Source organism: Bos mutus, chromosome 15 (assembly GCF_027580195.1).
Source record: "Bos mutus isolate GX-2022 chromosome 15, NWIPB_WYAK_1.1, whole genome shotgun sequence".
NCBI lineage: Eukaryota > Metazoa > Chordata > Mammalia > Artiodactyla > Bovidae > Bos > Bos mutus.
Genome location: NC_091631.1, coordinates 28,749,750 through 28,776,150, shown reverse-complemented (window position 1 = coordinate 28,776,150; position 26,401 = coordinate 28,749,750). Strand labels below are relative to the sequence as shown.

The 26,401-nt window shown below is 48.6% G+C and overlaps 2 protein-coding genes across 3 annotated transcripts in view; both read right to left on the bottom strand.

Moving 5' to 3' along the window:
- Positions 1-10,110: 10,110 nt before the first annotated feature.
- Positions 10,111-21,507, bottom strand: UCP3 (uncoupling protein 3). Of its 2 annotated transcripts, XM_070383743.1 has the most exons (8): positions 21,350-21,501; positions 18,370-18,520; positions 17,098-17,317; positions 16,420-16,630; positions 15,968-16,168; positions 14,763-14,864; positions 13,897-14,077; positions 10,111-11,340 (listed from the first exon to the last, which is right to left on the bottom strand). In XM_070383743.1, exons 3-8 carry the CDS (start codon positions 17,221-17,223, stop codon positions 11,226-11,228), a joined length of 936 nt encoding a protein of 311 aa, XP_070239844.1. In that variant the 5' UTR covers positions 17,224-17,317; positions 18,370-18,520; positions 21,350-21,501; the 3' UTR covers positions 10,111-11,225. The 2 variants fall into 2 exon arrangements, with proteins under 2 accessions (XP_070239844.1, XP_070239843.1); XM_070383742.1 differs by lacking the exon at positions 18,370-18,520 and having other exon boundaries at positions 21,350-21,507.
- A 3,194-nt stretch (positions 21,508-24,701) lies between these two features.
- The window catches only part of C2CD3 (C2 domain containing 3 centriole elongation regulator), a 126,909-nt gene continuing 125,209 nt past the window's right edge, over positions 24,702-26,401 (bottom strand). Inside the window, exon 33 of the mRNA XM_070383735.1 lies at positions 24,702-25,482. Within this exon, the coding sequence (XP_070239836.1) occupies positions 25,342-25,482 (141 nt within the window). The 3' untranslated portion in view covers positions 24,702-25,341. The remainder of the gene's footprint in view (positions 25,483-26,401) is intronic.

The window sequence follows — 26,401 nt, the reverse complement described above, 5'->3', positions numbered from 1 at the left end:
TATGCGAAAGTCTGTCAACTTTTGGTACAAGATGTCTCATCATTACAAAGGAAAGTGTTGAGTCAAATACGAAAGCAGTAATATGCTTTGTGAGCCCTGTATATAGATCCAACCAAGTTGCTTATATTGGCTGTGTCAGCTGGATCTTGACTATTTCTATCAGTATCAGAGCTGATGAAACTTCTTTTTTAGGATTCCTACTTTCTGTGTCATCTTATAAAAGGAGTATCTTTTGAGGATAGAAAGTACTTTTTGCAGATAGAACATTGCACCATGATAAATGTAATTGATGCACATTTATTACTTATGTCTCTTCTTATGGCAAAGTCCAAGCAACAATATTTGAAAACATTCTTAGCCAGGGATATGTCTATCTCAAGGATATATGCAAGCTCTGCAACATTCATATGCTCATTTATTGAAAGAAATACAGAGTTTCAAAGTTATCACCTAGTCATCTTGAACTCAATTCATTATAAAACCGTCAAGAGAATAAAATTATAATATATTAACACATTAAAATATATTACTTGTTATATAAACTATATGGCATATTGTAATATAGTGATTCAGAGAGTTGAGTGTATGTCTCAGGCAAAATGCATATCTTTATGTCATTCTTGAGATCTGACTGGCTTATACCACTCCACGATGACTTTTTGGCAGTTTCCACTGGTTTTATTGGACTTCCCCAGTGGCTCAGCAGTAAAGAATCAGCATGAAATGCATGAGACACAGGTTCATCCCTGGGTTGGGAAGATCCCTTGGAAGAGGGCCTGGCAACCCACTCCAGTATTCTTGCCTGGAGAATTCTATGGACAGAGGAACCTGGCGGACTACAGTCCATAGGGTTGCAAAGAGTTGAACAGGACTGAAGCGACTGAGCATTCATGAACACACTGACTTTATTGGTAGAAGATGTGACTATTCCTCAGACTTCAAAACGAAGTGATGGTCTACATTGATTCAGAATACCAATGAACTGCTATCTTTTTATGCCAAGAAAACAAACTGTCAGTTTTAGTTAAAATGGGCAATGAAGCATAACTTTTTTTGGGATGTCACGCCACTTGACTTGTGGGATCTTAGTTCCATGACCAGAGATTTAACCTGGGCCTCAGCAGTGAAAGCTCAGAATTCTAGCCACTTACGCCACCAGGGAACTCCTAAAGCATAACTTTTCACGTTGTTCATAATGTCCTTTATAATCTCAGTATACTATAATAATGGTGTTAACCTCAGGCCCTTTACCCTAACACTCAATAAATGGTAAAATGTACAGCCTGAAATCATCTTGACTGTTAAATAGTCCCTCAAAGCATTTGCATTCATCTTTTTTGACATGTTAAAAGTTATATTTCTGTATCATAACTGACTGTGCGTATGTAGAGGACAATCTACTTTGCATATTTCCTCTGTGAAGTTCCAAGACCCTATTAAGTGTTGGCGGGCAGCTGGCTCTGTGAGTGGCTGTGCGTGATGTGCAACTTGCTGTCTAGGAAGGCCCTGGGACAGCTGGTGGGGAGCCTGCTGGAGGCCTGCTGCCTTACAGTTTAGAGTTCCCTGGGCTGCTGCACGGTGAGGGCTCTGGACAGCTCACCATGGCAGGGGACAGTGTCAGGGAAGCATCAGAGATCTCAGTTTCATCACTAAATTACTTGAAGGAAAAAAGAGTTTTTAAAATCATCATTCTTGTAAATAATTCTGCAGGTTCACTACTCTCACATGTGACTATTCCTCAAATTTCAATGAAAGCATGGAGAATGCTTTCATTTTGCTTCTCTCCATTTCAAAATTCTTGCCTATGTGACTGTTTTATTTCTAGGTTTACCATACCCTTTCCGGAGTGATCCCTCTCACCTGTACCCATTACTCTATGCTTCTTTGTTTTCTAGGACTTTCCCCTCATCCTCAGTCTTTCCTTTCTTCTACTGTGTGTGTTTGTGTGTACAAGATATTCTTAGGACTTTCCTACCCCTTTACAGTGGCTATTTTTTCTCCTTTTTTTCTCTGCTAAACTTTCTGAACAATTGGTTGTCCTCTGGCTTAGCTTCTGGCACAACTCTTACATATCTGATGAATGAATAAATGAATGATCTCACATTCATCTCTTCATTCACTGTATGCCAGCCACACAGGTCTTTTTTTCTGTTTGAACATGCCAAGCTCCTTCCTGTAGGGCTTGTGGTCTGCTTGTTCCCTTCTCCTGGAACACTTTGCCTCAGATCTTTACCTGGCTAGCACTTCTCATCATCTCTACACACACACAGATACACACACAGACACACAGACACACAGACACACACACACACCTTAGAGATCACCAGGAATCTCAAGTTAAGTGCACTTTTAAGTAAACTTTTTTTTTATATAAGTGTAACATATGTATTAAACAGTGCACAGTCATAAGTGTACAACTGGATACACTTTCAGAAAGTGAATGTCTCTATATAATTTGCACACATCAAGATGCATTATTTAATATATAATTAACATATGTTTGATAATAATTAATGTTATATAATAATATAATATGTCGATTATACTTCAACAAAAGTAAAATACTTTAAACAGAAACATTATTAACAGCCCAGAAACAAACTCTTATGTTCTTTCTCAGTCACTATTTACCCAAAGAGTAACTACTATAATAATTTCTAACACCAAATATTTGTTTTGCCTGTTAGTTCAGTTGAGTTCAGTTCACTTGCTCAGTTGTGTCCAACTCTTTGCAACCCCATAGACTACAGCATGCCAGGCCTCCCTGTCCATCACCAACTCCCAGAGCTTACTCAGACTCATGTCCATTGAGTCGGTGATACCATCCAACCATCTCACCCTCTGTCGTCCTCTTCTCCTCCTATCTGTCTTTCCCAGCATCAGGGTCTTTTCCAATGAGTCAGTTCTTCCCATCAGGTGGCCAAAATATTGGAGTTTCAGCCTCAGTATCAGTCCTTCCAATGAATATTCAGGACTGATTTCATTTAGGATGAACTGGTTTGATCTCCTTGCTGTCCAAGGGACACTCAAGAGTCTTCTCCAACACCACAGTTCAAAAGCATCAGTTCTTTGGTTCTCAGTTTTCTTTATAGTCCAACTCTCACATCCATACATGACTACTGGAAAAACCAAAGCTTTGACTAGACAGACCTTTGTTGGCATAGTAATGTCTCTGCTTTTTAATATACTGTCTAGGTTGGTCATAACTTTTCTTCCAAGGAGCAAGTGTCTTTTAATTTCATGGCTGCAGTCACCATCTGCAGTGATTTGGGGGCCCCAAAATATAAAGTCTCTCACTGTTTCCATTGTTTCCCCATCTATTTGCCATAAAATGATGGGACCAGATGCCATGATCTTAGTTTTCTGAATGTTGAGCTTTAAGCCAACTTTTTCACTCTCCACTTTCACTTTTCACTTTCATGCATTGGAGAAGGAAATGGAAACCCACTCCAGTATTCTTGCCTGGAGAATCCCAGGGACAGAGGAGCCTGATGGGCTGCTGTCTATGGGGTCGCACAGAGTCGGACACAACTGATGCGACTTAGCAGCAGCAGCAGCTTTCAGTTTCATCAAGAGGCTCTTTAGTTCTTTGCTTTCTGCCTTAAGGGTGGTGTCATCTGTATCAGTTCAGTTAAGTCGCTCAGTTGTGTCCGACTTTTTGCGACCCCATGAATTGCAGCACGCCAAGCCTCCCTGTCCATCACCAACTCCCGGAGTTCACTCAAACTCACGTCCATCGAGTCAGTGATGCCATCCAGCCACCTCATCCTCTGTCGTCCCCTTCTCCTCCTGCCCCCGATCTTTCCCAGCATCAGGGTCTTTTCCAATGAGTCAACTCTTCGCATGAGGTGGCCAAAGTACTGGAGTTTCAGCTTTAGCATCAGTCCTTCCAAAGAAATCCCAGGGCTGATCTCCTTAAGAATGGACTGGGTGGATCTCCTTGCAGTCCAAGGGACTCTCAAGAGTCTTCTCCAACACCACAGTTCAAAAGCATCAATTCTTCGGCACTCAAGCCTTCTTCACAGTCCAACTCTCACATCCATACATGACCACAGGAAAAACCATAGCCTTGACTAGACAGATCTTTATTGGCAAAGTAATGTCTCTGCTTTTGAATATGCTATCTAGGTTGGACATAACTTTCCTTCCAAAGAGTAAGCGTCTTTTAATTTCATGGCTGCAGTCACCACATGCAGTGATTTTGGAGCCCCCAAAAATAAAGTCTGACACTGTTTCCACTGTTTCCCCATCTATTTCCCATGAAGTGATGGGGCCGGATGCCATGATCTTCGTTTTCTGAATGTTGAGCTTTAAGCCAACTTTTTCACTCTCCACTTTCACTTTTATCAAGAGGCTTTTGAGTTCCTCTTCACTTTCTGCCATAAGGGTGGTGTCATCTGCATATCTGAGGTTATTGATATTCCTCCCGGCAATCTTGATTCCCGCTTGTGTTTCTTCCAGCCCAGCATTTCTCATGATGTACTCTGCATAGAAGTTAAATAAGCAGGGTGACAATGTACAGCCTTGATGTACTCCTTTTCCTATTTGGAACCAGTCTGTTGTTCCATGTCCAGTTCTAACTGTTGCTTCCTGACCTGCATACAGATTTCTCAAGAGGCAGGTCAGGTGGTCTGGTATTGCCATCTGTTTCAGAATTTTCCACAGTTTATTGTGATCCACACAGTCAAAGGCTTTGGCATAGTCAATAAAGCAGAAATAGATGTTTTTCTGGAACTCTCTTGCTTTTTCCATGATCCAGCGGATGTTGGCAATTTGATCTCTGGTTCCTCTACCTTTTCTAAAACCAGCTTGAACATCAGGAAGCTCACGGTTCACGTATTGCTGAAGCCTGGCTTGGAGAATTTTGAGCATTACTTTACTAGCGTGTGAGATGAGTGCAATTGTGCGGTAGTTTGAGCATTCTTTGGCATTGCCTTTCTTTGGGATTGGAATGAAAACTGAGCTTTTCCAGTCCTGTGGCCACTGCTGAGTTTTCCAAATTTGCTGGCATATTGAGTGCAGCACTTTCACAGCATCATCTTTCAGGATTTGAAATAGCTCAACTGGAATTCCGTCACCTCCACTAGCTTTGTTCATATTGATGATTTCTAAGGCCCACTTGACTTCACATTCCAGGATATCTGGCTCTAGGTGAGTGATCACACCATCGTGATTTTCTGGGTCATGAAGATCTTTTTTGTACAGTTCTTCTGTGTATTCTTGCCACCTCTTCTTAATATCTTCTGCTTCTGTTAGGTCCATAACATTTCTGTCCTTTATTGAGCCCATCTTTGCATGAAATATTCCCTTGGTATCTAATTTTCTTGAAGAGATCTCTAGTCTTTCCCATTCTGTTTTTTTCCTCTATTTCTTTGTATTGATCGCTGAGGAAGGCTTTCTTATCTCTTCTTGCTATTCTTTGGAACTCTGCATTCAGATGCTTATATCTTTCCTTTTCTCCTTTGCTTTTCACTTCTCTTCTTTTCATAGCTATTTGTAAGGCCTCCCCAGACAGCCATTTTGCTTTTTTGCATTTCTTTTCCATGGGGATGGTCTTGATCCCTGTCTTCTCTACAATGTCACGAACTTCAGTCCATAGTTCATCAGGCACTCTATCTATCAGATCTAGGCCCTTAAATCTATTTCTCACTTCCATATATCATATAATATATGATATATATATTCATAAGGGATTTGATTTAGGCCATACCTGAATGGTCTAGTGGTTTTCCCTACTTTCTTCAATTTCAGTCTGAATTTGGCAATAAGGAGTTCATGGTCTGAGCCACAGTCAGCTCCTGGTCTTGTTTTTGTTGACTATATAGAGCTTCTCCATCTTTGGCTGCAAAGAATATAATCAATCTGATTTCGGTGTTGACCATCTGGTGATGTCCATGTGTAGAGTCTTCTCTTGTGTTGTTGGAAGAGTGTGTTTGCTATGACCAGTGCATTTTCTTGGCAAAACTCTATTAGTCTTTGCCCTGCTTCATTCCGTATTCCAAGGCCAAATTTGCCTGTTACTCCAGGTGTTTCTTGACTTCCTACTTTTGCATTCCAGTCCCCTATAATGAAAAGGACATCTTTTTTGGGTGTTAGTTCTAAAAGGTCTTGTAGGTCTTCATAGAACCATTCAACTTCAGCTTCTTCAGCGTTACTGGTTGGGGCATAGACTTAGATTACTGTGATATTGAGTGGTTTGCCTTGGAAACGAACAGAGATCATTCTGTCGTTTTTGAGATTGCATCCAAGTACTGCATTTCAGACTCTTTTGTTGACAATGATGGCTACTCCATTTCTTCTGAGGGATTCCTGCCCCGCAGTAGTAGATATAATGGTCATCTGAGTTAAATTCACCCATTCCAGTCCATTTTAGTTCGCTGATTCTTAGAATGTCGACATTCACTCTTGTCATCTCTTGTTTGACCACTTCCAATTTGCCTTGATTCATGGACCTGTCATTCCAGGTTCCTATGCAATATTGCTCTTTACAGCATTGGACCTTGCTTCTCTCACCAGTCACATCCACAGCTGGGTATTGTTTTTGCTTTGGCTCCAACCCTTCATTCTTTCTGGAGTTATTTCTCCACTGATCTCCAGTAGCATATTGGGCACCTACTGACCTGGGGAGTTCCTCTTTCAGTATCCTATCATTTTGCCTTTTCATACTGTTCATGGGGTTCTCAAGGCAAGAATACTGAAGTGGTTTGCCATTCCCTTCTCTAGTGGACCACATTCTGTCAGATTTCTCCACCATGACCCGCCCGTCTTGGGTTGCCCCATGGGCATGGCTTAGTTTCATTGAGTTAGACAAGGCTGTGGTCCTAGTGTGATTAGATTGACTAGTTTTCTGTGAGTATGGTTTCAGTGTGTCTGCCCTCTGATGCCCTCTTGCAACACCTACCGTCTTACTCTGAGGTTATTGATATTTCTCCTGGCAATCTTGATTTCAGCTTGTGCCTCATCCAGCCCAGCATTTCTCATGATGTACTCTGCATAGAGGTTAAATAAGCAGGGTGACAATATGCAGCCTCGACTTACTCCTTTCTCTATTTGGAACCAATCTGTTCCATGTCCAGTTCTAACTGTTGCTTCCTGACCTGCATACAGGTTTCTCAAGAGGCAGTCAGGTGGTTTGGTATTCCCATCTCTTTAAGAATTTTCCACAGTTTGTTGTGATCCACACAGTCAAAGGCTTTGGCATAGTCAATAAAGCAGAAGTAGATGTTTGGAACTCTCTTGCTTTTTTGATGATCCAGCAGATGTTGGCAATTTGATCTCTTGTTCCTCTGCCTTTTCTAAATCCATCTTGAACATCTGGAAGTTCATGGTTCATGTATTGCTGAAGCCTGGCTTGGAGAATTTTGAGCATTACTTTACTAGCGTGTGAGATGAGTGCAATTATGTGGTAGTTTGAGCATTCTTTGACATTGCCTTTCTTAGGGATTGGAATGAAAACTGACCTTTTCCAGTCCTGTGGCCACTGCCTGTCCTTAAACATCATATAAATGGAGTTGTACTGTATGGTGTCTTTCTCAACATTGTATCTGTTAGATTCATCCAAGTTACATGAAGTCGTAGATCTTTAATTGCCACTGCTGTATAGTCTCTATGTGTGAGTATATCCAATGTATTCACTCCACTGTTGATGGGACATTTCAGTTGTAGTTTTTGTCTATTACAGTAGTACTGCCAAGAGCTGAGAATAACCTTTTTCATTTTTAACAGCCTTATTGAGGTATAACTTACCATACAGTTTGCTCATTGTTAAGTGTGTGCTTTAATTAATTCTTAGTAATGTTATACTGTTGTGAAGCAATGACCACAATCCAATTTTTAATTTTTCTTAATTTTGGCTGTGCTGGGTCTTTGTTGTGGCACGTGGGCTTCTCTAGTTGTGGTGCATGGGCTTTTTTGCCCTGTAGAATGTGGGATCTTAGTTCCCTGACCAGGGATTGAACCCGTGTCCCCTGCATTGGAAGGTGGATTCTTACCCACTGGACCACCAGGGAAGTACCCACAATCCAGTTTTACCATCCCTAAAACTTCCATCACCCCAAAAATTGTGTTTTATCTGTTTGCAGTCATTTCCTTCTCTTACCTTTTGCCCTGGATAATCACTGATCTACTTTCTGTCTCTATAGCTTTGCATTTTCTAAAATTTTTATAGTAAGTGAGATGTAGTCTTTGGTGCCTGGCTTCTTTCATATAATATAATGTTTTTTTGAGGTTGATACATGTTGATGCATGTATCAGCAGTTTTATCCATTTTTATTGCTGAGTAGTATTCCATCACAATGATACAGAACATTTTGTTTGTGTCCTCACCAGTTAATGGGCATTTGGATTACATATTTCCAGTTTGAGGCTATTATGAATAAGGTTGTTATGGAAATTCATGTACAAATCTTTGTGTGGACATACAATTTCATTTCTCTGGTGACTGGATCAAATGGTAAATATGTATTTAATATTTTTTAAAATTCAAAATTTCCAAAGTGGCCCTACTATCTTACATTTCTGCCAGCAGTGCATGGGGAATCCAGTTTATTTCCTATGAAGTTTACCATTTTTAGTTAACAAAACTGCAGACTTTTGTTCTCTGTCAAATTATTACTCATATTTTATAGGTAAATAAGGGGGCTTCCCAGGTGGTACTAGTGGTAAAGAACCTACCTGCCAACGCAGGAGATATAAGAGATGCAGGTTCCATCCCTGGGTCAGGAAGATCCCCTGGAGAAGGGAATGGCAATCCAATCCAGTATTTTTGCCTGGAGAATCCCATGAACAGAGGAGCCTGGCAGACTTAGCACAGGTAAATAAACTGAGGCTTAAGAATACCAAGCCGGAGAAGGTAATGGCACCCCACTCCATGCTCCCGAAGCATGTGGAATCTTCATGGACCAGGGATTGAACCCATGTCCCCTGCATTGGGAAGAGGATTCTTATCCGCTGGGCCACCAGGGAAGTCCAAGTTCGGTAGCCTTTCGAATGACTTGATGAAGTTAGGTGTTTGTGAGTGTGCAGTGAGGGGAATGAGTGTGGGCCTCAGCTGATGATCTGACCTTGTGAGTCTGCATCCGTGGCTTCCTGCTGGCAGAGACAGTGGGCAGTGGCTTGGCGGAAGCTGTCTTTTTGTTCTTAAAATCACAGAACTTTATTCTGAGGTCACTTGGTTCCACTTCTGCCTTTAAGAAATGGGGAAAGAAATCTAGTATTTTTCCCAGAAAACTTTAGATGACCTCCCACCAGTCTTGTTTTCCCTTTCCCAGAAATCTGAAAGTCACTGGGTTTCGGATCCCAATCAAAACATCGCTCAGAGCGTTTATCCTGTTTCAGCAGCATCATCTAAATAGTATGCTCTGGTAGATGATGGGTTAATTTTGACAGAAATTCATGGAAGGCATAGTCCTTGGCCTCTAGCAACTTACAAATCAAGAGCAAGTGTTTAAAAATGATTTGTACTTGCTGTCAAGTGAAAAGAAAAAGTTTTAAATATGGTTTTTATTTGAAAGCCAAACCAGACATTAAATCAAAATAATTTTTACTTTTTTGCTTTTGCTTGGACTGTCCAGTTTGTATATGTAAATGATCTCAAATTATGATATAGATTTAGAAAAGTGCTGAGGGTAAGTGGATGTTCATTTTTCCCCAGGATGCAGAGGAGTCAGAGTGGGGAGGGAGGGAGTGGTGACATCACTGAGCCCTTCCTGTGAGGTGCAGATTGTCCTTCCCACTTCTCTGTAGGACTCTATGATGCAAGGATTCCCCATGGTTAGGTGGCTAGTAACTGTGTGTGTGGGTGAATGAGGTTGGAACTCAGTTCTGTCATCAGAGCCGCATAAGCTGCTAAGAACCAGAAAAAGACTGATCTTATGGATCCCAATTATCAACATGAAATATGTCCAGTTAAGTTTAGGAGAAGGTCATCTGGTTCAAGCCTGCCTTTTATAGATGGAGGAGTCAAACCCTTAAAATGCTGAGCAGCTGGGCTGCAGAAGCGCAGAAGGCAATGTATGGGTGAGGGGCCAGGCATGGCCCTGCGCTGATGAACAGGATGCCCGAAGTGAGAAAGGGAAATTCCATCTAAGAAAGAGAAGGCGGAAAAGTGGCTCTTTTCATTCCCACACTCAAGGTGTGAATTTCTTTATTGAGTCATGATAATTTTCAAAAATTCTGAGCCCTGATACTTTAGACTCTCAGCCCAGCTTTTACCTCTTTGTCCCCAGACTCCACACCCTTCAAGGTGCCTCACAGTCCAGTGTGGGAGTGGGGGCTGCCTGGGAGTGGGGCTCCGGCAGCTGTACACCATTCTCCGTCACCCCTGACCCCCGAGTCCCTGGTTCCTTTGGTCTCACCTCTAGGCAACTGTGTCTTTCAAAAACTTCTTCCCTGGCACTTCCTCACTAATCGACAAAATCTTTTCTGAGGCATTGTCCTTTTATGCACACTTGTCCAGAGCTTTTGCTTTTATAATGTGTTTTTCTGCCCAGCTTCTCACTTGATCCTCATAAACACCCCAAGTGAGGTAGGAGGGATTATTACTCCCATTTTACAGAAAAGGAGACTGAGGCTGCCCTCTTGGTTCTCCAGTGTTGTCAGCAAACATTTATGGGTCTCAGCCTCACACTGGCCCAGCCATGCTCCTTTGGCACAGTTTCTAGGTTTTCTCTTTTTTTTCCTCTCTCACAATTCCCACAATCCCAGTGGATTCTACATGCAGACACATAACAAATACAGCTGATGATCCGTGGCTAACCGAAGGCTGCTGTCAAAAGTCCTTGTGTTGCTTTGGTGGTGTCTCCCTACACTCCTTAGCTGATTTCCAAGGGGAATGCGGGACACTGTTGTTCCATGCTTGCAGTCTTTCCTGTTTATAATTCATCATATAATCAGATCTTCCAGGGGATATAAGTATGCAAACTTCCGTTTTACCCAAATAGATCTGTTTTGGTTTACTTTTCCTTGCCTAAATGTTAGGCATCCAACCTGATGGATTTCACAAATTAATATAATTTATTTTCCACCTTGTCAGTGCAAAACAAAGGTGTTCTTAAGACAAAGCACTGAAGACCACAATCCTTCCTATTCTTCTGTCTCTTGAGTCAGCATCAAGTAAACAGTTCTGTAAACAAACATGTGTGGGTCTGTGTCCCTGTGGCGTGGACCCACTGCTTTATTCCAACCTTAACTGGTTTTGTCTTAAATACTGAGTAGCCTTGTCTTAGTCAAAATGGAGAGTCTCGTAGCATCTGGACTTTCATCAAGGCCCGTTTCATCTGCTCGTAGGTGACGAACATCACCACATTCCAGGATCCCAAACGCAAAAAGGAGGGTGTAAATCTGATGAGAGAGACAACCATTAGTCAGGTGGGTGGACTGGAGTCCCGCATAGATCTGTGTGCCCTCCCCACTCGGTGCTGGTGCTGAACTTCCGTTAGTCACGGGCACTTCTGAGGTTGTTCTGTCATTTCCTTCTCTACTGAAGGAATTTAGGCGGAAGTTGGAGTCAGGCAAGGAAAGAAAACTAGCACTCTGAGCCGGGTTACCGTTAGGCAGTTAATTCTCACAGTTTTATAGGCTTCCCTGGTGGCTCAGAGGTTAAAGCGTCTGCCTGCAATTCAGGAGACCTAGGTTTGATCCCTGGGTTGGGAAGATCCCCTGGAGAAGGAAATGGCAACCCACTCCAGTATTCTCGCCTGGAGAATCCCATGGACGGAGGAGCCTGGTGGGCTATAGCCCATGGGGTCGCAAAGAGTCAGACACGACTGAGCGACTTCAGTTCACTCTATGATTGCTGCCAGTTTCTCTTCAGAGACCAGGGTGAGATAGCTCAGTTGAAACCACCTGACTCCACTCCGCCACTGAGTGTTCTGGGCTTGTTTACAACCTGAGCAGCCACCCCTGAGGAGGCCTCTGCCTCCAGCTGGAGGCATTGCAAGGTGAAAACAACTTGATGCCAAATTTAGCTAATCTCCCAAGAGCCTGCCTGTCCTGTGACCACCTCACCTCAGCTATGGTTCACCGACTCCGGGAGGAGCCTGGCTCCTGCTCTCCTCTTCAGCCTGTCTCTCCGCTAATCCCCTCCTGGTTCTCTCAGCTCCTGTCAGACCCTTCCTCCCACACCCTTGCCCACGTTGCTCCTTCTGCTTGCTTCTCTCCTTGCCTGGCTGGTTGTTCTTGGCTCTGTGGGACTTGGCTTGGGCACCAGAATCTCACACCAGGGCCTCTCCTGAACCCTCAGCCTGGGCCCCTCACAGGGAAGATGGCACGGGGGCAACAAATGTGAACTCTGGGGATAGTCCTGAGTTCAAATACCAGCTTGACCAGCTTCTTAATCTTTCTCAGCCTCAGTTTACTTACCTGTAACTGGAGGATGTTGTCGAGAGGATTCAATGATAATGGACAGGGTTCAGTATTAGTAAATCCTCAATAAACGTCCCCTGCTTGTTAGCTGCTCTTCAAAAGAAGCACAGCACGGGGCCCAGCACCCACGAAGTGCTCAGTGAATGTTTGCCAAGTGAAAGTACAAACCGAGACAAGTGGGACGAAGAGCCTTCTGATGGCGGCACTTATAGGAAAAGAGCTGTCAGCTGAAACTGTTTTGTGACATCATCCCGGGTCGAGGCCATGTGTGCTTGTTGGGCCTAATCCAACGCTGGGTGCCAGAAAACCATCCTCAGTGGTGGAGGTACGAGGGCCAAGCAAAGAGCTCAGTGTGGGATGGAGTGGGTGGTGTCTAAAGGTCAGGGTTTGCGCCGTGGCTCTGCCGTTTAAGCTTTGTGAGCTGGGACAAGTTCCATGACCTTTCTGAGTCTCATTCTCCTCCTCAGTAAATGTGGAGAAATGGCCCAGTTCAGGGGGAGTGTGGAGATAATATATGTGAAGCGTTAACCCAAGTCCACACGCGTAGTGACTTGGTGGTCATGGTGATTGTTCATAACTTTATTATAGAGAGCTGATTTTGTGCTGGGGACTCTGGGAAGTGGAAGATGTATACAGTTGACCCTTGAACAACCCTTTGAACTGTGTGGGTCCACTTATACAGTTTTTTTAATATTAAATACTAATGATCTGAGACTAGTTGAATCTGTGGGTGTGGAACGAGGGATGTGCAGAAACCATGGCAACAGAGGAACTGCGTGTATGGAGGGCCAACTATAAGTTGTACATGTATTGATATTTTCAACTGCATGGGGTCCGTGTCTGTAACCCTGGCATTTGTTCAAGGGTCAGCTGTATAAGCCACAGTCCTTAGCTGCAAGGAGCTTGCACTCTAGCATGGGGGATCGTTTAAACTTACAAATACACTCCTACAAAGTAGGAAGTGGTGGGTACCGTAAAAATGGTATCAGGGAAGTATTGCTGAAGTTCACAGAGGGGGGAAATTTGTATCTGCGAGTGTTAGGGAGAAGGTGGTATTTGAACTAGTCTTGAAGGACAGTAAGTTGGAGAGCATGTGGATGACGCAGGAATGGCTTCCATGCAGAGAGAATAGTAAATGCCAGGAACGTGTGAAGCATACGGGCTGTCGGCAGTGGTGACCCGCAGTGATGTCGGTGGGTCAGGGAAAAACCTCAGGATTACCAAGCACCTTTCCCTCCTCCTCCTCTTCCTGTGTGTTTGGGGATGCACTTAGATCTATGCATAGACTCCTTTTTTTTTTCTCAGATAGGCCTCCCTGATCTTCAATTCAGATTTGGTCCCCTCTTTCAAAAAAACATTTCCTTAGGTCTTTATATTGTAATTTTCCTTTGTGGCATTTACATCTGTGCTGTTCAATACTGTATTTCTAGGTGATCCCATGGCAGACACACTCTACATGGAGGGGAGGAAGGGAGACGGGGAGGGAGGCCTGGTTCTCTAGGAGGGGGTGCTGGTGGCAGGAGGGGAGCTCACCCCTTGTAGAAGGCTGTGGGGCCCTCCTGGGTCACCATCTTCAGCATACAGTTGAAGGGGCTGTGGTACTGGCCTGGGGGCGAGTTCATATACCGCGTCTTCACCACGTCCACCGGGGAGGCCACCAGGGTGGCACAGAAGCCAGCTCCAAAGGCAGAGACAAAGTGGCAGGGAAAGTTGTCTGTCGCAGGGTAGGGAAGAGCAGATATTGGGCTGTGAGATGAAGAGGGCCCTTGTTTTCTGTTTCACATGTGTTCATTGTTTGTCCCTAATGAAACTGAACTCCCTGGGCATGAGGTTAGTATAGTCTAGTGCTTGTGCTCCGTCAAATCTGACTCTTTGCAAGCCCCTGGACAGTAGCCCACCAGGTCCCTCTGCCCATGGGATTTCCCTAGGCAAGAATACTGGAGTGGGTTCCATTTCCTCTTCCAGGGGATCTTCCTGACCCAGGGATGGAACCCGTATCTCCTGCATTGCCTGTGGATTCTTTATGGTCTGAGTCACCAGGGAAGCCCAAGTATGAGGATAGTGTTTTCCAAATCTCTTGCAGTGCCAAGATGGAGCTCTTGATGAGGACTCACAAAACTGGGCTGTCCCAGAGTTGGAAGCTAATCCGGCCCAACCACCTCATTAGAGGAAACTGGTCAGAGAAGGCCACCCTTGCTTGAAGGTGCACGGGGAGAAATGGTGCTGGCAGGTCTTTGGCCTCCCATCTAGGGTTCCTCCTTACTCACCCTAATGATGCTGGGCACCCTGCCTCCCTCCACTCCTTTTAAAGCCCGGTTGCCTGTGGGTGGCACCCACTCTGTGGAGCCCCAGTCCCCTCCAGACTGGGAGGGCTATCTGCCTGGAGCCCAGGGCCTCACCGGTGAGCAGGTGGTAGTCTAGCAGCTTTTCCTTGATGATGTCATAGGTCACCATCTCACCACAGTTGACAATGGCATTCCTCGTGATGTTGGGCAGAATTCCTGTCAGGAAGCGGGTGGGGCTGATGAGTGGGAAATAGAAGAAGCGGACCCCCTGGCTGCAAGGCCACAGGCCCAGGTGGGGGATATGGTGCCTCATTCCAGTGGTCTAGAAGAGTCCACCCTGGATGGGCAGATTCCACACTTTCCTTTCCGATGTTAAAAGCTCTCAGATTATCCATGTCCATATTAGAGACAAAAAGCAGAGAGACCCTCTTGTGTGTGTTTGGGCCACATTTCAGAGGGTAAACTGCAATACCCATCAAAATTAAAATATGCCTCCCTGAGACCTGGCTAGAGCCAGACAAGGAAGCCTTTCCTCGGAGAGGAATGGTGGGCTTTTGAAACAGTGACAGGTTGCAGCCATGCGACCTGCGAGACCACCCGCTGGTTTCACAGATGAGGGCTGGGCTCCAGGAAGGCACACAGCAAGCAAGGCTGTGACTCAGGTGTCCTGCCTTTAACCATCACTGGGTCATTGTTTTCTTCTGCAAGATTCATGTGAGCCCTGGCCACATGTGGTAGAGACAACATTATTTGTCAAGGTCGTCACCACTTAAACACATAGAGAACCTTAAAGTTTTGTTCCCAAGGAAGCCCCCTTCTCGTGACTGCTCCCCGCAGTGGCCTCTGTTTCTTCTCCATGAGCAGCAGTCACCCCTCACAGGCCATTGCTGGGGGGGCCCTTCCTTCCCTCTCCACACAGCAGGAGCTCACTGGAACTTTGGGGCCCAACTTTCACATCACCTCTGCCCCCGAACGCCCTAAGCCCTCATGGCCTGCACCTCTGTGTGAACCCAGCACATCCTGCCCTGTGGAATGGCTGCTCCTTGACATGCCTCTCTCCTCTGTGACTGTGAGCCGTGAGGGTATCCTCTGTTCATTTCTGTCTCCCTCAGAGCCCTGCGTGTGGTGAAAGGTTGGTAAACTGAACTGAATTTGGGGCAGTATGGCCGGTCAGCTGGCCCATTGGGATATGTTAGGATGTTCCTTTAGAACTGCTGGAATACTTGTGATGGGAGCTCCCTGCTTGCTCAGTTCCCTGTCCCAGCCCTAGGGTGGAGAAGATGCTGCCCAAGACCCCCAAGCCTGGAGTCCAGACCTACCTTTCCACAGGCCCCGAACCCCTTCCTCTCTGGCGATGGTCCTGTAGGCATCCATTGTCCCACTGTACTTTCTGTTGCCCCCCGGCCCAGTGTGCATGCTGGCCTGAAAGCGGATCTTCACCACGTCTGTGGGCTGGGCACAGGTCACTGCCATGGCCCCCGTGGTGCAGCCCGCCAAAATCCGGGTAATGATGCTGGAGTCTGGAGAGGAGGAGAGCAAGCGGGCCAGAGTTGTACTACCCCGCACCTCTGCGGGCCTGATGCCGGTCTCTGGGGGCTGCCCCTGCCCCATGCCCACCTCTCCCAGGCCAGGGTTCCAGATCCTCCTCGACATGAGGCTAGTCTCCTCATGCCTCAGCTTCCCATGCCTCAGCTCTGCCTCTGAGTCTGCACCACCCTGATCTCCTGACCCACAGCGTAGATCCTTCCTTGACCCACCCCTCAGCACTCACGGTCCGATCCCTTGGGGGTGTAGAACTGCTTGACGGAGTCGTAGAGGCCGATGCGGATGGAGGCGAAGCTCATCTGGCGCTGCAGGCCGGCGACCAGCCCGCTGTAGAGGCTGCGGGGGCCCTCGGTGCGCACCATGGTCAGGATGGTGCCCAGCACTCCGCGGTACTGGGCACTCCGGGCCGCCAGGGCCGCCTGGTTCTCCCCCTGGATCTGAGGGACACCCCGCAGAGTATGAGGACTTGGGTGGGGGGTGGGCAGGGCTGTGTGCAGGGGTCCCTGCCTGGGGCTGGACCTCGGAACAAGCATGGTCACAGTGTCACGTCTCAGTAAAAATGACAGTTCTGTGTAGCAGTTGCCAGCTCACAAACTGTTGTACACAGTGTGGTAAATCGGAGGGTGATGGCTTTTTTCATTACAAGTTGTCTGTGACTTGCCCAAGCTCACACGGTAACTCCTTACTTCTTACTTTATGGCTTACAAAGTAGGGCAGGCCATGTAAGGACCCTGGCACGTCCTGCCAAGGAATTAAGATCTTGGGTGGTGAGGGGATGGTGAGGTAGGGTCGTGGATAGTGAGTGACCTGCTCAGGGTTCTCTGTGAGGAAGGGCAGGTGCCCTGGTGGAGAACTCAGCCCCTCCATTGTTGGGAACAATGACCCTTAGCCAAAGGGCACCCACCTGCAGGCGGACCTTGGCTGTGTCCAGTGGAAAGGTGAGGAGGTCAGCAAAGCAGGCCGCTGTGCCCGCTGCCAGGAACTTCACAGCCGTTGTGGGGGGCCTCTCTGAAGGTTGCAGTCCAACCATGGTCCCAAAGGCTCTGCCCGGTCCCTCCAGGGCCCAGTGGAGGTCCAAGGAGAGAGGCTGCTGCCCAGCCTTGGGCTTCAGTGCATGGAGGAGGCTGCAGGGGACAGGCCAGGGGAGGGGATGGGACGCGTGCCCTCTAGGCCCATCCCCAGGATCCCCTCAGCACCAGGAGAAGGTTTGTAAGTGAAAAGCCTGAGCAGGGCTGTCTTAGCTGTGTGGATTTGACTTATAAGAACAGGTCACTTTCCTCCCTAATCTCTTGCCATCCTCACCCTGCCCTTTCCCTTTCCCGCTGGAAGTGGTCTTCACTGTATAAAGGCTCAGGCAGAGACAGACCTGGTTCTGACTCCACACCACAACCCTCTGCTCCTTCCCCAGCCTCAAGCTGCTTCCTGGGGAAGGCCTGCTCCCTGGTGTATGGTTGTTGTTGTTTGGTTGCTCAGTCGTGTCTGACTCTTTGTGACCCCATGGACTGCAGCATGCCAGGCTTCTCTGTCCTTCACTATCTCCCAGAATTTGTTCAAACTCATGTCCATCGAGTCGGTGATGCCATCCAACCATCTCATCCTCTGTCGTCCCCTTCTCCTCCCGCCTTCAATCTTTCCCAGCATCAGGGTCTTTTCCAATGAGTCGGCTCTTCACATCAGGTGGCCAAAGTATTGGAGTTTCAGCTTCAGCGTCAGTCCTTCCAAAGAATATTCAGGGTTGCTTTCCTTTAGGATTAACTGGTTTGATCTCCTTGCTGTCCAAGGGAATCTCAAGAGTCGTCTCCAGTACCACAGTTCAAAAGCATCAATTCTTTGGAGCTCAGCCTTCTTTATAGTCCAACTCACACATCTGTACATGGCTACTCGAACAACTATATCTTTGACTCTATGGACCTTTGTAAGCAAAGTGATGTCTCTATTTTTTTAATATGCTGGTGTATGGAGAGCTCACCCAGCCTTATCACTTTAGGTCTTGCCATCCCCAGTCAACATGGTAGGGGTGGGAGGAGAGCCTGGGAAGGTGGGCAAGACTGCAGCAGCTGGAGAAGTGGGAGGGGGCTCCAGGCGCAGGGAAGGGCATGCTCTGTGAGACAGTCCAGGGCAGGTTTAGAGGAGGAGGAGGGAATGGCTGCGGGGCTGGGGGCAGAGCTCTACACACCATCTCACTGAATTCTCACAGCCTGGCTGCAGGGTAGCTTCTCTCCTCTCCTTGCTTTGGGCTGATCCAGTGGGGCTCAGAGATGTTGGCCTGCTCAGAGTCACCAGTGTCAGAGCACGGGTTGCTCTGCTCTGCTAGGCTTGAAACAGTGCTGGAAAGAGGGCAGGATGACATTTAAATCTATTTTACAGGTGGGAAAAGAGAGGCTTAAGATGGAGAGAGACTTCTTTAAATTCACAGAACTGCAGCCATGGTCTTGTGATAGCAATAAGACCCCCTTCACTGTTCATTCCACTCAGCAGCCCAATGGATGTGGTAGAATGGATGTCCACCATCTTGCCTTTTTGTTGCGGATATTCAAAGCCCTTTGAATTATATGCAACCCCCCTCTCTGGGGACTTAAGTGCTAAGCACGTGCAACAACAGCTTGGTGAAGAGGTCTGGTGGGCACTGCTGTCCATGCTGGCAGAGGAAGACAATGCTCCCGGGGAGGCCGAGACCGGCGCCTGTCACAGTCAGGGCTTGGGCTGCCCCCGTGGTGCTTGTCCCACAGCCTATCTGCCTGCCTTTCTGCGTTGCTCCCTGAGGGCTGATGTGGAGCTGAGCCTGGTTGAGGGGACAGCATGGCAGGCCAGCTGAGGGAACACCATCCTCTTTCCCATTCGCCCGACAGAAGCCCAGCAACTGCCAGGAGGCTTGGTCCCTGGGGGGGGGGGAGGCTGTGGCTCCTCTTTTGGGGTTGGAATGCACGTGTCCGAGGCAGTGCAGGAGCAGCTCCCAGTGCCCACAGCCTGTCAGCCTCTCTTCCCTTGGGCCCTGGCCTTTCTGCTGCTCAGCTCCTCCTCTGATATCAGGAGCAGGGCTGCCGAGATCCTCAGCTTCAGGAATCTGAGGGCCTGACTCCCAGGGCAGGAGAGGCCCCTGGGTGGTATGTTCTCTAGTGTCTCTTATTCGTTGTATGAGTGTCCCTTTTCCAAAATGTTTGGTGGCCGCCCAGGCTCTAACAGAAGAACCCTGCCAAGTTAGGTATTTTCACTCCACTCTCAAGAGTTAGGAACTGAGGTGCAGAGGTGGGGCCCCTAGAGCTGCGTGACTGCACGTTCCTTGCCCTTGGCCCCTGGTGTGGAGTGTTTGTGATGGGCCAGGCCCCACTGGGTGGCTTTAAGCACTTCTGGGCTGGGTCTGTCTCCCTGGGGAGGCTATGTCTCCAGCCAGGGGGCTGAACCATCAGATATGGCTTCCCTTCTGAACCTCCTTTGTCCTTGGCTGCCTCTGTCCCAGACCTTCTTTAGAATTGACTTTTTTTTGGTTTGTTTTGTCCCCCTTGGCTGCATGGCATGTGGGATCTTAGTTCCCTGACCAGGGATCAAACCTGTGGCCCCTGCAGTGGAAGCATGGAATCTTAACCACTGGACAGTCAGGGAAGTCCCTAGAATTAGTTCATTAACTGCCGTGATTTCTCCCCAGATGGGGGCCCCAAATCAAGGACAGGAGCTACTTATCCCACTTCTCTGTGCAGCCTGGTACCCAGATGGCCCAGGGCCAGAGGGGCCCAGGGAGGACCAGTTGACCGAGGGACCCCATGGGCCGAGGTGGGGAAATGGGGAAGAAGCTGAGATGCCCACAGTGTTCTTTGATGAAGGGCCTCAAATGCCCTAGCTGTACTTAATCTAGCGAAAATGGGGACTGGCTGGTGTTTTCAAGTTGAGGGATGACACCATCAGACCTGTGTTCAGGTCAGGCTGGTGTAGGCATCGGGGCTGGACAGGGAGGGAGCCAGTGGAGGCTCTGAGACCAGTGAGGTTGCAGAGATGGTGCGCTGGAGGTGTTGGAGCCTGGCCTTGGTCAGGAGCAGCGGCTAGGAGGCAAACCAGAACCTGTTCCAGAGGCTGTCTTGAGCCCCCCGGGGGCAGAGTGGAAGGGGCGGGGGACTCAGGCGGGTGGGCTCTAGACTTTCACTGGTCACATGGGGGCGGGACAGGGGGAGGCCACCAGGGTGGGCAGAGGTAGGGGTCCTGTGGCTGGTGCTCCCCAGCCTCTTCCTTTATTCCAGCCTCCTGAAATGGTACTTGAGAAGCCCTGGCGGCCAGCAGACCTATCCCACTGACATAGGTGAAGGGTAGAGCAGAAGTTCCTCCCTGTGCTCTGCTGGGGCATGAGGAATGGGGCATTCCAGCCTTGCACACCCAGAGTAGCGGTGCCCCATTAACATCTGCTGAACACTTCCTGCACCAGACACTACGCTGAGGGCTCTAGAGGCAGTGACTAATTCAATCCCTTTATAAGGCTACGAGATAGTTGCTGTTGTCTGGGTCCAAGAGCCCCGAAGCTTTGAGGGCTTCAGCTAGTTACAAGGCTAGAGGGATGGAGAGGGATTAGAGCCCAGTCTGTCTGGCACCTGCTTCAGGCCCACCTCCCAGAGTCTAAGACTTCAGAGCGAGCTCAGGGTACCTGGAGCCACTTGTTTACAGACCGGATTCTTGGCCCTCAGCCTGAGATTCAGGTCTGAGCTGGGGTCCTGGGAATCTGCATTAGAAACAAGTTCTCCGTGGTGGCTCTGGAGCAGGGATCAGAGTCCCTGTTCTGAGATGCCCTCGACCCCACCTTCCCGGCAAAGTCTCTCCTGCATGCCTGCTGAGTCGGGGAGTGCCCCCTCCTGAGTAGGGGGGCCTCCTGGGGAAAGGGCCTTATACTCTGGAGGAATTGTGGGGACTCTGGGCCAGACTAAGGAGAAAACCACATCTTATCTCTGGGGATTTGCAAAGTCACAGCAGAGGCCGCTGGCAGAGCAAAAGGGAAGCGAGTCCCTGGTGAGTGACAGGAGTCGGGGGTGGAGCCCCAGCCCCAACAGTGCCCTCGTCAGGGCTGCCTTTCCCTCATCTTGACTCAATCTCTACCTGCTGTGTGCTACCAGCTCTGGCTGCCAGCTGCCTTTGGGAGAACATGGAGGAGGAAGATGGGGTGGAGGGTGGGGTCTTACCTGTAGGGGCAGCCAGGGTGGCGGAAGCATGGGGCCTCTTTAAGGGTCCTCAGGGCTCCATCCCAGGAGGCGGCAGCAGGGATCTGATTGCTCCTTTGCCATTTGCTGGTGTCTCTGCAGCCTCTGGCTTGGCACCTGTCTTTATACACTCTGGCTGACCTGAAACCTTACCCTGGAGTAGCTACTTGACAGCCTGGTCACTTGACCAGAGGCGGCTGGTGCAGGGCAGGGAGGCGAGGGGGGTAGGTCAGAGTTCCAGACCTGCTTCAGTTCCCTTGACTTGGGCTTCTTTAAAACACCCCATTGCAGGTGATGAAAGAGCTCCTTTGGGTGATGAGGGTGTATATGGGGTGGTGGGGGTTGGATTTGTCACTTTTGAGAGTCCAAAGGCCAAGGCTGCCACAATGGTCTGGTCAGGGTTCCCCTGGGCCTCCTCTTAATAGTAACAATGGTGATGCTAATTCATTTCTTGGTGCCTACTATGTGCTAGAAACTTTACATACATTATTTCTTTCACAACTCTTACGAGGTAGGTACAATTAGGAGTCTTTTTTTCCAAAGCTTTATTGAGATATAATTCCCGTGCCATTTACCTGTTTAACTGGTACAATTCAGTGGTTTTTGGTGTGTTCACAGTTATGCAGCCATCAGTCATCACAATTTTAGAACATTTTCATTACCTCCCTCCCCACACATCTCCTTCTGTTTCCTCTTCCCTCCAATGCCGCCCAGGCAATCATTAATCTACTTTGTCTCTATAGATTTGCTTATCCTGAACATTTCATACAAATGGAATCACACAATATGTGACCTTTTGTGACTGACTTCTTTTACTTACCAAAGTGTTTTCCAAGTTCATCCTTGTTGGATCATATGTCAGCACTTCGTGCCTTTTTATGACTGCGGATTCATGCATTTTAATGCTTAGTTTAGAGAGGAGAGAACTGATTGTTAGGGAGGGACAGGGACTTGCCCAGGTCATACAGTTATGTGGCAGGGCCTGCCTGCCAGCCTGTAAATGATAATGTACTTTGGACCTATCTGCTGTGAATACTACTCTCTGTGACATGACACTTGGAGGCTTCAGCATGGACACCACTGGAGCTAAAGGGATCTGGGGAGGGTGTGTGGGGAAGGGAGGGGAGGGTCCCTTGCAGCAGCCAGTGATAGGCACTGAGGGTAAGGGTTGGGCAAGTCTGAACCTGGGAACCGGGTGACCGAGGAAAGAGGGAGGGGAAGGGGAAGGGGAGGAGAGAGGGAGAGGTGGAGAGGGATGGGAGTTAATCTGGTGGGGCAGAGGCCACTTCTAGACTTGGGCACAGAGCTGTGGCCCCAGTACAAGTGGTTATGGGTCCAGATACTCAAGTGCCAAGGTCCTCCTCCTCGGGCCAGGCCCTGCTTTAATGTCAACAGAACAGGCAGCTGGGTTAGTCCTAATAAGGGGAGCGGCTGCTCGGGTTGCTGAGGTGGGGAGGGCTCTGGAAGGAGGTTTTTGGCTCCACCTGAGAATGGCAGTCTGGAGGGGGGTGGGGGAATTGCAGCCAGGAGGTGTGGGGGGGGTAAATAGTGGGCCCTGGAGAAACCCAGAGTGTGGGCAGCTGAGCTCAGGTGGGCCTGGGTGCTCTCTGAGGGCAGGGCCAGCCCTGTCTGCTTTGGCTCCGTTTCCCCAGAATCCAGCCTGTGCTAGAAGTTCCAAAGTTGGCTGCTATGGGTTGAAATCAATCAGCCTCTGTGAGATCAGCAGCACCTAGTTTCAGGGCTCTGTGGTGGGGGGGTGCTGAGAGGGCAGTGGGGAGACAGCGGCTGGTTCTACTGGCTGTGGTGGGAACAAGCATGTTCCTTGTGCCCTCACCCTGTGTTCGGCAGGGTGCTTCTGAGCTGTTGTTGGGAAAGACAACCACTTTCTGGGGAGAGGATGCTGGTAAAGAGTATCTGTAGCAGTAGAGGTGGGGTTCAGACCCTCACGGTGCCTCTGTGTTACTGGAGGCTGCCCTCAGCCTGGGTAGGAGTCCTTATCCTAACGCGACCCCATCGAGTTATTTACAGGAGTTGGAGCAGGATTTAGGAATATTCTTCACCTGAGGCTAAAGCCCTCAGGCCTGGACTTCTGATGGCCCCTCTGTGTGTTCTCTGTGGCTTCAAGGCAGGTGGAGACCTGGGCCTTGAAATCTCCTGGCAGGCAGGCAGCTGGTGAGCTGAGAGGGAGACGCTGGGGAGGGGGTGAGCTGGCAGCCTGAAGGTTAGGGGCCCAGATGAACAGATGAAGGGGACACGCTGGTCTGAGGGCACTTGACCAATGAGGAAGGCAGCCTGTTTCCTCTGGGTCCCCTCTGGGGCCCGTCCTGCCTGTCTCACATTTAGTGGTGAACTCGCCTGTCTACTGACTTGCTCTGGTCTGTGGGGGAGGAGTGGGTGGGGCTGACATTTCCTGAGCTTCCACCAAGGGCCAAGTGCAGGCGAAGCACTTTCACAAATGTCATCATTTAAGCTTCGCAGCAACCCACTGAAGCTGGGCTGGCTATCTTGCTTTACAGATGAGGTGACCGAGGCTCAGACAGGCGTAGTCAGGCCTGAGGGCACCTATCAGGAAGCAGCAGAACCAGGCCGCTCTCTGCTCTCCCCTCTGCTGCATGTGGCCCCAAATGCCCTGCTGGCTTACCCCCAGACTTCAAGGAAGGCTTCTCTTGACTGTTCCAGTCCACATGGTTCCGTCCCGCAACCTCCCCAAACTCCCTGAATTCACAACACTTAACTGACCGTACCCTGGGCACAGAAGCCTCTGATGTGTCTGGAGGTGTCTCATGTGGTGACTTACTTCCTAGGTACATGAACAGAGGCAAGTCACGTAACTCTGTTGAGCTTCAGATTAATTTTAAGATGCGAATCACAGTATGTGGGTTGTAGAGTTGCTCTGAGGATTGAGATGACCTGTGCTTGGGGTGGAAAGTGGGGCCCTCCATGTTGTGCCCTCCTCTCCCCTCCCTTCTGCCTCCTCCTAATCCTCTCCACACAGGCCCTGTCTGTGGTAGCTGCTCAAATGTGTGGAGCCTGACAGTCTAAGCCAGAGCTATGTACTCATCCCAGAGAGACGGGGGATTCAAGCAGGCCTGTGGCATGCGACCCCTTTACTTGGCTGACAGACTTGAGGAACCAGCAGAGGAAATACTAGGTGTCACTCCAATCTGGACCAACCTAATCTTTGGGGGAGTCAGAGGTCTCATGGTGACCCTGGCTCCCTGGTTCCAGATGAGCTTCTCCAAGGGCCGGTATGGTGTCAAGCTTTCTCTCTAGCTGTTAGAGCACAAATTCCTAACACTCCAGACGCCAACCCAGTAAACACTTGTGCACAGAATACAAATACCAGTATCATTTTATTCAAACACAGGCAGGAACAATGACTTCAGAGCTGGGTAAAAACAATAAGTTAAAAGCATGGTTAGAATTTCAGACAATCAGATAAAAAGTTCGAAGGAGGTAATTTCCCCCTCCTTTCCTACTGATTAATTCAACACAGCATAAAAATAATTTTATCTATAAAATACCCTTATTCCTAAGCAAATAAACTGGAAGTGGTCTTAGGATTTCCCTGGCTATGCCTGTGCCCAAACTCTCCACCCACCTTCCCCAACCCTTAAGGCAAAAGGGCCATCATATTCAGGCAGAGGGTAGGCTCGTGTCAGCAGCAGGCTCTGTTGAGGACACTGGGAGGAGTTTCCCAGCTAAAGGATGCCTGCTCGGGTCCCCTCGTCAACAGATGGTGCGCCACTTGGGCATTGGAATCCACTGTGTCCCGCCTTTGCCTCACCATCGGAGGAAGCTGAAGTCCTGGCAGGTGGACACGGCCCTGGTTTGGGATGCTCCTCTAGTCTGGGGTGACTGGTGCCCAGGGACTAGGCTGGTGGTGGTCTTAGGGCTCTCACAGCCCTGAAGGAAGCCAGACAAGGCTGAGGGTGAGTGGGTAGGTCATCCTTCCCTCAGTCTTTTGGGCTGTATTAGTCCTTCTGGGAGAATTGGGAAGAAAATATCCGTGCAATCCTGCGAGTTTCTTCCTCAGGCAGGGTGGGCGGCAGCGAGCTGGGTCTGGGGCGACAAGGCCTTTGGGACAGGGATCCTCTGGTGGCCTGGCTCTTGTCCTGGAGAGGAAGAGGTCAGCGAGGTTAGCACTGCGCACACGGCACAGCCTAGAGATGACTTTGACTCGTCTCGTCTTTTGCTCCTTCGGCTAATACTGGTATATAGCTGACTGATTCACAAGGCACTTTACACACCTGAGTGTGTTTAATGCTCACCTCTACCCTGCAGGCTGGTATGTAGTTCATGGATGGACGAGGAAACGACAGTTCAGGTGAAATGAACTCAGGATATACACACCCTCACAGAGTAGCAGAGCTAAGATGTGAACCGCTGCTCAGACTACTCCTGTGCCTCTGGAGGAGGGGTGGTCTCTCTCTTGCTGTGTGAGTCTAGACAAGTCATTCATCCTCTGAAATGTGGGTGTCCTGTGTGTGACCTGCCAGGTAACATGAAGCACATACCCACGGCCCTGCTACCAAACATTTCCCTGTCTTGGGCTGACGGCTATCACTAATCCCCTCACCTCTAATATTTATTTTTATTTATTTACTCGGTTACGCTGGGTCTTAGTCACAGCACGTGGGATCTTCAGTCTTCTTTGTTGCAGCATGCAGGATCTTTTTTTTTTTTTTAGTTGCAGCATGTGGGGTCTAGTTCCCCGACCAGGGATTGAACCTGGGCCCCTGCACTGGAGCACAGTCTTAGCCGCTGGACCACCAGGGAAGTCCCATTAATTCCTCCTTTAAGGTGAGTGCTTTTGGGTTATGGCATCGTGGTCCTTTGGATTCTTTTATGCCTCATCCATTTGTTTAACCAATCCTTTGTTTATTTCTGTGTTGGGTTCCTGCCCTGAAGGAGCTTGAAGGATACAGGAAAGCCACCCCAGGCTGGTGGCGGAGAGCAAGGCCCTCGGGTGGAGGTGGAGGCCTGGCAGAGGAAGAGGCAGGTGAACTTGGCTGACTTCACAGCATGCAGTCT

Excerpts from the sequence above, each read along its gene's own strand:
- UCP3 (XM_070383742.1), bottom strand. The coding sequence starts at position 17,223 with ATGGTTGGACTGCAACCTTCAGAGAGGCCCCCCACAACGGCTGTGAAG. Across the intron at positions 14,865-15,967 it reads GGTTCGGGGCCTGTGGAAAG|GAATTCTGCCCAACATCACG; the intron begins GTAGGTCTGGAC and ends GCTTCCTGACAG. Across the intron at positions 14,078-14,762 it reads AGACTACCACCTGCTCACCG|ACAACTTTCCCTGCCACTTT; the intron begins GTGAGGCCCTGG and ends ACCCTGCGACAG.